Genomic DNA, 13283 nt, shown 5'->3' on the forward strand with positions numbered 1-13283 from the left:
ATGCTGTTTTTTTTTCTTATTATTTTCTTGTGTAGAAGTGACCTGGGAGCAAAGATGCCAAAAGCCGTACTGCTTTATACGCTGCTCTGAACTGGGACAACATCATGGATCGTACAACAACACGCTCCAACTGGACTCCTGTGATGGTTAAAGGACTCTGTCTTCCACGTGTCCTGTATTTCTTTCTGCTCCTCAGCAGCGTCTTCAGCCAACAACGTCCTCCCCAGTTTTAAAGCCAACACGAGTGACTGTAATTCTGTTCTGATAACAAAGCTGTCATGTGTGTGTGTGTGCGTTTTGGGTGTTGCTCGGTTTGTCTTTGTTCATACGATGGGTGTAACCTTAACAACATTACCGATGTCTGGAAACGAGCCGGTGAAAGAGGACGATCCGGCACTTTGACATCTCTGTGTGTACACAGTGTCAGTGTCGCTGTCATAGCAAATCAAACAGAACTTGTGTTTGCATGTGCCACTGGAGTAATCCATCCCATGTGTGTGCCAATTGTGATTATCAGTTCATTAAAGCAGTACGGAAACATCTGTGCTTTTGTAAAACATCAATAGACCTTTTAGGTGTTCGGAATTGTTTTTATTGTATTTGAATATGTTCAGGTGTACAAAAGCATGCGAAAACAGCTTATTTATATTGGTACATATTTACACTGAGACAACCGCATTCCGCTGGGATGTGCCATGCTTCTGTTTTAGCGACCTGACACAGGCGAGTGAGTACATTCAGATACGTGTGACTACATGACACAGAACCACAGAGACAGCAGGCATCTTGAACACACACATCTGGACAGAAACATTAGGATAAACAGCAGTGATCCAAGACTCCCTGATTTCACATTATGTACACACACAGTCCAACTCTTTCGGAGATAAATTATGATCTGAAATTCTGATGAACTTAGCTGTGCAGCAGTGACAGCTGCACCTTGCTCTTGTGGTTCACCACAGAAAACAGGAGAAAAACGTAAGCATATACAGTGAGAGCAAACGGCTGCAGTCTTTAAGTGTTCACCGTGGTGCTCTGCAGATGTGTAAAAAAAAAGCAGCTGGAGAAACATACCATAAACTAAAAACCTTACAAAGTAAGGCTGTGCACAAAAAATGTGTTGTAGTTTGAAGTTATGACCACTAAAGACTTTTTGTTGGTGTAAAAACTTTAACAGAAAGCTGCTAAAAATCTCACTGAGTGGAGACATCTAAAAGAAAAAAAAAGTTGGATGTTGTAGACTTTAACCAGTGTCTCACTGGACTGCGACTGTCGGCGACAAACTGTGAACGACACTCGCGAGGGAGTTTCTAAAATGCCGCAAAACACTCGTGGGGGTTCTCAGCTTCCTCGAGCGAGTCGCAGGGCCTTGCTCTCATGTCCCAGGAAATTTTTAAACGTGTTTGAAAAATTTTGTTCCTCAACTTTACGCTCAAAGCAGTCACAGGTCAGGTTTCAAGAGGTTCCAGTTTGTTGGTATTTCTATCCTTATTAGGGCATTGTATTGACTTCTGTTCATTTCTGTAACCTAACCCTGACCTCAGTCCTAAAACTAACTATTCTCAAAGCATGCCTAACCCTAATGCTAACCAAGACGTAATTCACACCTTAGCTTTAACCCCTAACCCCAAAATGATATTCCAGCGCATTCAAACCAGGGCTGGGTCACATAAGACCCACCTGTCCTGACAAGGTATGTGATTATACCAGAAACTGGCCTACTGAGGGAAGAAAAATCAAGCACACACACACACACACAAACTGTAGGATTATAACAGACTATGGACACGTTATTCCTCTGCTACTTTGACTTCTTATTCCGGATGAAGTGGAGTATTTTGTTTAAATTAAACAGAGTAAAAATGAAAGTAATGCAAAGATTTTTAACATGGCACTCAAACATTTTTATTGGTTGTCTGTCTCTGTGAGCCCACCTCCAGCTCCTGAAAAAAAATCTGTTCTTTGCTCTGAAAAACTGTGCTAAATGAGCTCTGGGACCAGTTTGCTGGAAACTAACTCCACAATTGTCACAGTCGTCTGGAACCCATCTCAGATTAGTTTTCAGGAGTTGGAAAGTACAAGAAATGTGAGCAAACATCAGGAGGATTTGGCGACCAATGAAACCAAACTGTGACTGATTGCAGACAAAAACAGAGAATAAGTTGCAACGACTAAATTGTAACAAAAAAAAAGACATTCATATGTTTGTTTTCAGTTCCATATGTACAAGCGCGACTTAAGTACCAATTCAGTCCAATTCCAAGTGAAACGTTGCAGATTTTCTTGCAATTCTGTTTTTAGCTCATCGCCAAGTCACAGCCCAGTGAGATACGAACATTACAGACACTCTCGTTTCCTTCCCTCAAGGAGAATTTTTTAGAATTTCCACTCGTCTTATCCTTCATGTGACCCTGAAAGCTTTTTTCCACTGAACAGAAGAGAACAGAACAGAACCAGTACATCAAGAGGAATAAATCCAACCAACCCAGAGGAGAGAGAATAAAGAGAGCCTAAAGGAGCTGTTAGGACTGCAGAGGATTAATCATGTTTAAAGGTAGGAGATCCAAAATGACAAATGACTCCCAGCTCCTGAACTCTGAGTGTTCACAGTTCCAAGCATCTTTACAGGAGTCAGAAATGAAAAAAAAAACATTTCCATGTTTTTTCTCTGGTACGAACACACGACAAAAGCAGCCATTCTTATTCATTCTTTGTGCTGCAGCTGTAACAAACAGGAGAAAGTATTTGTAAAAAAAAAAAAAAAGAAAAAGAAAAAGAAAAGCAGGGAGCAGGGCTGTGACATGCAGATCAGCAGCAAAGAGCAATGCATCAAAAAGCCCAGTAAATATGGTCTTTTACAGGTGAACTAACGGCTCGTTTGTTTTTATCAATAACTGTACAACGCTTAACGGCTGGTTTAAATGCAACCAGAATTTTAAGATGTGAAAACGGAAATCTTTCAGTTAAAATTCATCAACTACATGAAATAATAAGCATAATGAGCCCTGTGGCAGTGGAATGAGCCAATAACACACAAACACTAAAGACTTACTGACAAATATCTGCACAAACAATCTCAACACTTAATTAAAAAAAAAGGTTGTTGTAATAGAATATTGTGTCAAAACAAAGTTTTAGGCAAATAAATACAGCAGGTCACACTTTTTGGTTTTAAGAGCCCTTTGGGAAGGCCACTCAGCAAGCAGACAAGCAAAAGCAACTTCTATTAAGCTCCGAACGACAAAAAGCTACACATTCTTTAAATTTCACATAGTAAAGCGAACTGTGTCAGCAGCCTTCATAATCCCATAATCTCTCAGTCCACGTCTGGTTTTTTATGCTTCGCTTTTATCTCGGACTGCAGAATACTGAGGTCAGGATGGGGGAAGTGACTCTTATCGGAAACACTGGAGAGAAAAGAAACGTGTTGCTGTTTGCAGCCGGAGCCTCAGCGTGAGAATGATATCCCCGAGCGCTCGAGTCTTTCAAGAAGTCAAGAAGACAACGCGGGGAAACTTCTTTCTAAGGCAAGCATGATGCAGAGACGTGTTCTGTAGAGATCAAATAAATGACAAGCCTGTCTGATTCTAAACCTGCTGCTACAAATCACAAGCAGTGGGTTTTAGGACAACAAAATGGGAAAATTTCTCCTTTATCTTTACCCAACCTTCAAACAAGCAGAATTTATTCTTCTTTTCTTCTTTTTTTTTATAAGTTGGGTTCTGTGAAGAAATGTGCAAACAATCTTTCATACACCTTGACACCACCTTTAGCTTTACATTACACAAATATTTACAGATATTAAGATATTCTGCGAGTGCAAACAGCAGCAGCTCTTCAAGGAAAATATTAAAACACTTCTGTTAAAATAACCATGTAGTGTGAAAAACACTAATGTTAGGGTTTCTAAAATAACATTTGTAACAATCCACTTTGGAACTGGGTGTTTTAGATTAGTCTATATTACCATGTCAATGTAAACCAATCCATTTATTTATTTTTCTAACAGCTGTTCATATAAATAATATCTTTTATACCAGTTACATTACGGTCAGTTTCACATTACTTTGTCATTTTAGCAGAATTATTATGATGTTCCTGCTGGAAGTGACCCAAAGCTGCTGTTTACACTTCCAAATAAGCAGAGATTTCTATGTAAATAACTGTGTAATGTAACACTGGTAGCAGTGGAAAGATTTGTAGACTATTGTTAACATGAACCAATACAAGAGTTTTACTGAGATTGGAGTTGTGCTGTCAGAGGTAAATTCTTGTTTCTCCAAAATGAGGTGGTTCAACCACCGATCTACAACAGGTAAGACGTTAATTGTTTTTAACTTTTCCACAGAACCCCACTTCAAAAAGACCAACTTCTTCCTGTAAGGATCGGCTCGAGTTTGGGTCTGAGTGAAAACAACCAGCAGAGATAAAAATCGTCTGCAAGTGAACCTCAGGAAGCTGCAAACTTAATATTTGAACCTACCCGTATGAACTCAAAGTTTTAGAAAGAGTTGGTGTTTAATTTATTGTAAAGACAACCATAATCTACTGTGACTGAATTTCCTTAGATTTAAACTAAATCACATTAAAAAATGTTGGTTTAAGGCAGGGGTCTGCAAAATATGGCTCCTGGGCCACATGTGGCTCCATGGTCCCTCTGCTGCAGCGTGGAAATGAACAATATTTTAATACAGAACCAGGACGGGAAAACAAAGGAAAAATATGGCGGGTCATTCTGATAAGTCCAAGAACTACAAGTAACGGCTTGCTTTTATTAAAAAAATGAAATTAAATTGAAGTGATCTTTGCCTTTTTGAGAGGAAATTTGTCAGGTTGCAATTAAGTGGCCTAATGTTCTATCATTACAAAGTGAGATTCTTCAACTAATTTTCCACAGTTAGAGAAAAGACTCATGTAGGCCTGCATAGACCAGAGTTTAGATTTTATCAAAGGTTCTATAGCAGAAAATGTTAAATTTTTTCAGTTTTTTTAAGATTTTGATCTTTTTTTTTTGTTCAAACATGTAAAAATACCAATAACTGTCAACAGTTTATTACAGATTTGTAATTTCATGAAGTCACGAATGACAGTGTTTTATATGTAGTATTTATATAACACTTGTTTTCAGGTTTCAAGAACATTTTGTGGCTCTGGGCAGATTTTATTGAGTGGTAAAAGGAAAAAGAATAGCTCTTTTGATTGTGAAGGTTGGAGACCCCTGGTGTAAGGGGTTTCAAAATGGTAAAATATCTATCAGGAAAATTAAAAACTATTGTAAAAAATATATTTTTTAACTCTTTAGGGCTCTTTTTGCTTTAAATAACTTAGTTTGAGTTGATTCAGTTCTTTCTGTGAACGATCACTCATTTTATTTGGACAAAAACTGGGTAAACTGTCTGATCATGCCTTAAAATTTGTTTAGCATAAGAATTATACTTATTTAAAGTGCAGGAAATCCTGTTTACACTGGTCATTCCAACAAGGTATGTGTCAGATTCTGGTTTTATGTGAAATACAGCAGTACTGTAAGTTAAAAGAAAAAAAAAAGCTGGCATTCGAAAGCAGGAATAGAGTTGGAATCGAAGCATAAAATACCTGCTAGCACATAGATAATCACACACTGAACTGTGTCCGTGCCCAGCCAAGCTGCTGTCCTGTCCTCAGACAGCTGACCTGAAGGCAGCATTCAGTTCAACCTTTTCAATCCTGCTGCTGTGGAAAAGTTACCATTGGCACAGATGTGAAAGGGCTGCGGCGTTAACACAGAATGACCATAAATATGCCTATGTACAGTATTAAAAAGAAGAATAAAAAGCCCTGTTGTTCACTGAAGAGACTTTAACATGCTGAACGTTTCCTGACAGTGAGGCCTTACTAATCACCATGCACATAAAGAATAATAAAAAGTCCTTTTTGTCCTTACATTACTGTCCAATTCCAGTCAACACATCTTTTTCTTTGAACAGGTAATGATCGAGAACGTTTTTTTTTGGCTCACTGATGCCAGTCTCAACAGTAAGCGGCTCATGACAAACCTGTAGACCAAACTCAGGGTTTAGAAGCTTCACAAAAGTAAAGCAAGCAAGTTTTTTTGTTGTTGTTTTTTTTTTACAAGCAATATTTTAGCTTTCAAGATCTTTTTTTTTTCTGAGTACAGAATGACACTGATTTGAACAGTTGAATATTTGAATGTATGAGCGCACAGTGGTTTGACGGGAAAGGGTGTGAAGCAGACAGTTTGTGATGAAGCTTTGTTCTCAGGGGAGCCCATAAACCTCAGGAGAAGGCCTCGTCCTCATGCAGGTCCTCCAGCTCGCCTTCTCTGGGCCCGTCGCCTGAGCTGCTCTTTCTAAAAAACAGCAATTAAAAAGAGAAGAAGAAATCAATGCCAGCAAGTTGTTTTCTTTTTAATCTTACAGGCCTGACAGCTGTGAGGCCACAGATCTACAGTGGATCACAAAAGTATTCAAAATGTCTTATCATTTTTGGGAGGTTTGTATGTTTGTATTCCCTCAGGAATTTCTCTGTATTTTGCTCCATCCATCTTTCCTTCAGCACTGACCTGTTTCCCAGTCCCTGCTGATGAAAAACATCCCCACAGCATGATGCTGCCACCACCATGCTTCACTATGGCAATGGTGTTCTCAGTCGAGGCATTAGGTTTGTGTCAGAGATGGTGCTGATGATCAAAACGTTCAACCTTCTTCTATATGTGTGGGGAATCTCTAATACGCCTTTTGGCAAATTCCAAATAGCCTGTCTTATTTTTTTCTTTAAACAGTGTTTTTTTCCCTTCCTGCCACTCTGTGCAGCTTATAGTGATCCTAAAGACAGATCCTCCCATCTCTGCAGACGAGCTTCCCAGCTTCATCTGGGTCATCTTTGGCCTCCTGGATGTTGCTTTGATTAATGCCCTCCCTGCCCGGTCTGTGAGTTTTGGTGGACAGTCTGCTGTGGTGGCTTTATTTTTCCATTTTCTAACAATAAATTTAATGGTGCTCAGTGGGATGTTCAGGGTCTGGAATATTTCCTGTACTCCAACCCTGTACTTCTCTACAACTTTGTCTCTAACCTGTGTGGAGAGTTCCTTGGTCTTCCTAATGTCTCTTGCTTATAAGTGTTAACTGATGATTGGAGTTTTAAAGTGAAGGGGGTGAATACATAAGTACTCACCACTTTTCAGTTTTATAATTTTTTAGAATCATTCAAAGCAATTTATTTCCTCCCCTGTTTAAATACAATAATGTGGAGTATTTTGTGTAGCTTGATTGCTTATAATGACATTAAGTCCCTTTAAATTGTAGGTCTTAAAGCAACAAAATAGTAAGAATACCAAGGGGGTGAATAGTTTTGCAGCCCACTGTAAATGATAACGATGTAAAGCTGATGGCAAAACCAGCACAGATGTCAGAGAAGCACACAGAAGTAAAAGTGGGTTTGAATGAGCCGAGCTGACAGCTGGGGAAAGGAAAACTGCATCACGGCACACGAGTGAGTGCTGAGCTGTCGGATGATGATGATGACGGACAGGTAGAGGGGCTGGCCCACTTCGAGTGTTACCTGCGTGAGGGGTGAAGTTTTAAAGAGGGCCGGAGGGGCCACGAGTCCCTGCAGGAAGGTGGGAGAAAAGACAGAGACGTGGTGACAGGTGGGAAGGAGCCAACATTTTAATCTTACACAGAAAACACTAACTGGACATTACAAACTGATGCCAAGGCCTTTTTGTTTTCTACGTTTCTAGGTAATATTTTCGGTTTGAGGCATTCCTTGACATCTACGGTAAATAATAGGAAACAAGCAGATAACTGTCAAAGAGTTCTCTGCATCAACACTACTTCTTCATGTAAACAGGCACAATGAAGAGGGATGAAGGAGGTGAAACAAGAGGAATAAAAGGCCATCACTCGTAATGTTCGGCCATAATGAATGGAGAAATATCTGACTGCATCATGTTGACTGAAAAAAAAGAATGGGATATTTTCATGTAAATGTGACGAATGATGATGTTTGGAAATATTCCTGCGGTCGATGTGCAGTCGCTTACTTTGCAGGATTCTGTAAAGTGACTATATTTGCTCAGTAATTTCAAAGACAAATTAGATTTCCTTCTAAACAGTCATTCGCTCCATCTGTTATTCAACAAAAGACATCAGATTTTGAAGCTCTCGGACCATTCCAGTGATTTTATTTATGATCATAATGTAATATCCTGGGTACAATCATTGAATTTCATTGTACTCGTCATGTGAGCGCACCACTGAGAGCCTTGCAGTAAGACAAGCAGTTGTTGCCTGCAGCCAGCAGGGGGCAGTGTGATTTCAAATTTCCCCACTTGCTCTGTCCACACATAGCAGCTCTGTGAGAGGGCAAGCCTCAGCCTGGATGAGGAGAAATCATCTAATAAACCCGTCTCAGTGGGTAGATTAAAATCCGCTCAGGAGGTCCATCTTCCTGACAGACTGCTGGACATAGACCCAGTTGTCCCAGGGGCGTCCACACCACAGCAGGAGGCAGCTATCTGTGCTGTGTGTGTTTTTAAACTGCATGATGGGATCAGCCTTTTCCCCGTGTGATACTTTCAATTCATGTAAAAGGAAATCCAAGGTCAGCCTGAAGCACCAGCTTGTCTATTTCATCCTGTGTCACTTTGAATCCTTGGGTCTTTAAAAGCTAAAAGCAACACACACACACACACACACACACACACTCAGAGAAAAGCACTTAGAAAAGCTGTAAGCTCCACTGCATACAATGAAAGCCTGAATTATGGTGCTATGGCAACACAAAGCAGCAGGTGCTGCAGCAAGAATGGGTGCAAGTTAACCTGATGGAACAGGAAGAGGAGATGGTGGGAGACAGAGCGATGTCAGAAACAGGACTGGCTTTGTGCAAGGCTGTCTTCGAGGACTGGATGTGGACGGATGCGTCACGTGGAAAAGATGGTGATGTTTGCTTACATGAGCAGGCTGCCAGGTGCAGACATGGACCTCTCCTCCCGCCTGCTCGGGCACTCGAAGGGGTTACTGAAGGAGCGCTTCCTCAGCATGGCTTTCACCAAGATCTGAAACAGACGCAGGATGGGAACAGGGACACGCAGAAAGGAAGGTCTCATTTGTAGTTTTGGTCTGAGAGTTCTGTGAAACAAAAAGAAAAGCCTACACCAATGTAGCTTTTTGTAAAGCCGTGCTGATGCTAGAAACGGAAAGTATTTTTTGGAAAATGTTCAATATATCAGCAACAAAACAACAGGTGCAGAGACGTCACGGGCCAACTCTGTCTGTTAGCAAAATATCTCATTAACCACTGGATGGATTTTAATGAAACTTTCAGGAAATAATGATTAATTAGACTTCTACAACTGATTAACCTTTGGAGCTAATTCAATCCAAGATGGCTGCTACAGCCAACTGATCTTATAAAACACCAAAAAAGGCTATAATTCTGTCAATTTTACAGATATTTCGCTAAAATCTGGTGTGGTGGTTGATGAGAGTTATTTACAACACACTCTCCAAGTGCCACTCATTGCATGAGATTTTGTCCTAAAACTTTAGCAATAACTGTTGAATTTAAATGTTTCTGTCTGTTAGCAAAATATCTTATGAACCACTAAACAGATTTTATTGAAACTCTCAAAAACAAACCTTTGGATGTACATCTACAGCTGATAAACTTTTGGAGTCAATTCAACTCAAGATGGTTGCTGCATCTAATTGATATTAGCCAACACTAATATGGATATAACGCAGTGTGTTTCATAGATATTGAATTAAAATTTGTTGCAGTAGTAGCTAAGAGTCATTCACAGCACATACTTCAAACACTACCAGATGGTGTAAGATTTCACTATATTGAGTGAGACAGTGCACAATGTTATTTTCAAGGTTTGACCAAAACAGCTACAGTTCCATCATTTCTTAACATAAAATGATTTTAGTCTAAAACTTTGTCATAATAGGTGATGGTGATATGTGATACACTGTGGTGGCTGTGGTTAAAAATATATCTGACTTTAAGTCATAAAACTTATTTACATTTATTCATTTTGAAGTCACACGTACATCAGCTACATCACTTATTAACACAGTTTAATATGAATGTGTGCACAAGACTCAGGCAAACTGTCTGGGGAATTTGCCAACAGTATGTAGTTGACAAATAGTAAGTGGTTCATACCAGAATGTTTATTTAAAGTTTAAACAGTTTGGAATAAAATTAGTCTTTTTTTAAAGACAGTAAAAGTTATACTAGGTGCATCAAACAGCTTTGATTACAGAGTGCCATAACCTTTAGAAACGCAGCTGCTGCCTTCAGATCTACCACTAAAGTCTTTCAATTTTTTTCCCCCAGCTGGTTTATTTCTAAATATTTAAATCACACAAATTTTGTTTTACACTGTGTGCAAAAGTTGATGTATGAAATTGTAATTCCTGCTGTTCATCAACAACTCATCCTCTGTCAGTTTCTATAGGTTTCAAAAACAAGAGGGGAAATCCACCTACTCTTTATTTATTTATTTATTATTTATTTTATGAATAAATAAACAAACTATTTTTTTTAATTCTTGGGAACTTCTCTGAATACCTTCAAGGCTCCGATTTTGACATTTATTAGATGGTAAAAATATTAAAAAGCCAAAAAAAACACCACATTTTACCTCAATATAAAAAAAAACTTCTGAATTACAGACATTTTTGTATTATATAAGGTTCATTAGCTACAGCAGCCATCTTGAATCAGGCTGACTCAAAACATTAACAAGTTGTAGTGGTTCATGAGATCTTGCTAACAAGCCCCACACACACACACACACACACACGCACACACACACACGCACATGATTACCTGCCTTTCACGATGACAGGCAGTAATTACAGGAGTGTTGTGCTCTTCAATCACACATACTGACGTGTCCTTGAGATAGAAGACTTCACACTTTCCAAAATCAGACATTTGGGTAATTTTTTTGCATCCTTGTCCTTTAAGAGGTGAACAAGGCCTCTTTCAGTTGCTGCTTTCTGTTCCAGCTCAGGTTAATGTGATTGTGGTTCTCCAGCAGCAGGCGCTCTGAGTGCTGCTGAATGTTTCAAACTGACAGAAGGGTTTGATGAGTCGAGGACTCCGTGGGTTTCTTACCACAGCAGACAGGCTGGGGACAAACTTGACCGAGTTCTGGATGTCCTCCTCGGTCACCTCCACCACAGAGCAGTGCTCCTCCTCCAGAGGCAGGGGGTCGGAGCCTCCCTGGGTCACCCACTGCTCCACCTGAACCCAAACGCACAGTTTACGTCACATCAGGCGCTACTGACGACTAAAGTCGTCTTTCTAAAGAGAACATTTCTGAGGACATTTTGTAGGGTCCTATAGCACAAATGTCCAATTTTAATATGTTAGGAGACAGAACAAGTTAAAAAGACACTTCACTTCCAGTTGTAAAGAGAAAATCAGAGCTCAGATACAATGGAAGTCAATGAGAGTTTGGATGTGCACTCTGTGGGGATTTGTTAGAAAACCACAAGTTCTATAGCAGTGAGACATGTCTTCTTTCACCTATTGTGAAAGACGACAAAAATACCAAGGTTTGGATGTATAACTCTCCTAGGAGTTAAAGATTCTCAAGAAAGAGTGCAAAAAACAATAATCATACACCACACTTTTCACTTGAACTGAAAAAGCTTCTTAGATGAGAAACAAAACATCTTCAGCTAACAGAAAAGACGTCCAGCTGCCTTGTTTTTAAACTCTTACCCTGAGAATCTACACAAATGTGTAGAAACTATATAGCAATTGCAACATTTGTGGAAATAAGATTTTGTTTGTAATATTTTTGGAAAGTGTTATTAATAAAGCAGTTAAAATGCCAGTTCAGATTTGTCAAGTCCAACTTTCTCTAACCTGTTTAAACTTTAAATGATGTTTCTATCTAAAGTGAAATATTTGAATGTACCTCTACTAAAAGCCTTAGTACACTTTCCTGATCAAATACATTTTGATATATTTTTTTGAGGGCACGTTTTTTCCCAAAGATGCAAGAGGAGTAAAATAACAAAAATGGCAAAGAAAACAGAAAAATAATAGCTGAATAGTAATAAGGCAGCTTCAATGCTTAGGTACTGGCATCCTTAAAAAGTCTGATGTGCAGTCAGAGTTATAGTTAGTTTGCTTTCATTGTATGATCTATGTTTTGTTTCAAGCTCCAAATTGTCTGCAGTTCCTGGTAATGATGTGCTTGTTGTGGAGCTCTGTTTTACTGGCCGCATCTTGAAGTGGCAACGATTTGCAAACACGAGCATATAAAATGCAAGGAATGAGCCCAGCCAGTGAGTCTGTGACAGCCTATAGGTTAAATGAGGGACTGAATTCCTGGTAATGTAAAAAACACCCCACATCTCGTTGTCTCCCTCGGGCAGACATCAGTGGAGCTCATCAGTGGGACGAACCACTGGCAGTCAGTCTGTTCCTGAGCTTATCTTTGAGAGCTCCATGTTCTGATTGGTCAGTTTGGAGGAAAACAAGAAGGAATGTCAGAGGAAGGAAGTTGTTTTGTTCGACTCTGAACTGACCCTCGTTTTATTTAGCCTCTTTATATCATCAGGCTGTTTGCTGCAGCACTGACCTCCCTCCTCTGGATGTTATTTACACTTCCAGCACTTTCATTTCCTCCGAAGACGAGCATCCTGGCTCTGATTGTGTTCTCCAGAATACTTTTGTTGCTTCTTGATGTTCTCCTGGCCTGTATTCATGTCTGTGTAAAAGCACGAGCATGAAGTCTCATTATCTCTTCATCCCTCTCTGGTGAGAAAATGACTCAGTGACACATGATTGGATTGTGTCATGGAAACATGTGGGGAGTGGGGCATGTCATCTGTCCATGGCTGGTTCCTAACCCCCTCCTCATAACACAGACTGACTCAGTTTCAGCCCACTCCTCCCATAGGAACAAACAGGTTTCATCATGCCCTGCAGCAGCACGGCCAGCTTAATGAACCCAGCTATAGAGGCAGCAGTAAGGTCACAGCCTGATGAGCCAATCACACGGGGGAAAGGCAGAATATAAACCCTGTTGTTATGTCTTTCTGTGTGTTTTGTTCGGCGTGTTACAGCACCTTGATCTCAGGGATGGTAATCCTCGTGTCTGGGTTCTTATCCAGCATCCGTAAGATCAGAGTCCGCAGTTCTTCGCTGATTGTAGGTCTGAGAAAAAAAACACACACAAAACAATCAAAAAAAGGCTGCTGGAGACTCCTTTCCACACACAATCAGGACGAGAACACAAATAC

At 39.8% G+C, this 13283-nt stretch overlaps 2 protein-coding genes across 6 annotated transcripts in view; one reads left to right on the plus strand and one right to left on the minus strand.

The window, feature by feature from the left end:
• The window catches only part of p2rx1 (purinergic receptor P2X, ligand-gated ion channel, 1), a 24095-nt gene extending 23555 nt beyond the window's left edge, over positions 1 to 540 (plus strand). For all 3 annotated transcript variants that reach the window (XM_025005160.2, XM_017412676.3, XM_017412677.3), the window contains one exon: positions 36 to 540. In XM_025005160.2, coding sequence (XP_024860928.1) covers positions 36 to 41 — 6 coding nt within the window. In that variant the 3' untranslated portion in view covers positions 42 to 540. The remainder of the gene's footprint in view (positions 1 to 35) is intronic.
• camkk1a (calcium/calmodulin-dependent protein kinase kinase 1, alpha a) overlaps positions 246 to 13283 on the minus strand; it is a 91487-nt gene continuing 78449 nt past the window's right edge. For 2 of the 3 annotated variants that reach the window (XM_017412690.3, XM_025005173.2), the window contains exons 13-17: positions 13110 to 13197; positions 11140 to 11268; positions 8961 to 9064; positions 7564 to 7611; positions 246 to 6352 (exon numbers count right to left, since the gene is read on the minus strand). In XM_017412690.3, coding sequence (XP_017268179.1) covers positions 6280 to 6352; positions 7564 to 7611; positions 8961 to 9064; positions 11140 to 11268; positions 13110 to 13197 — 442 coding nt within the window. In that variant the 3' untranslated portion in view covers positions 246 to 6279. The remainder of the gene's footprint in view (positions 6353 to 7563; positions 7612 to 8960; positions 9065 to 11139; positions 11269 to 13109; positions 13198 to 13283) is intronic. The other variant, XM_017412691.3, reaches the window with a different exon arrangement.

This window comes from Kryptolebias marmoratus, linkage group LG13 (assembly GCF_001649575.2).
Source record: "Kryptolebias marmoratus isolate JLee-2015 linkage group LG13, ASM164957v2, whole genome shotgun sequence".
NCBI classification, from domain to species: Eukaryota; Metazoa; Chordata; class Actinopteri; order Cyprinodontiformes; family Rivulidae; genus Kryptolebias; species Kryptolebias marmoratus.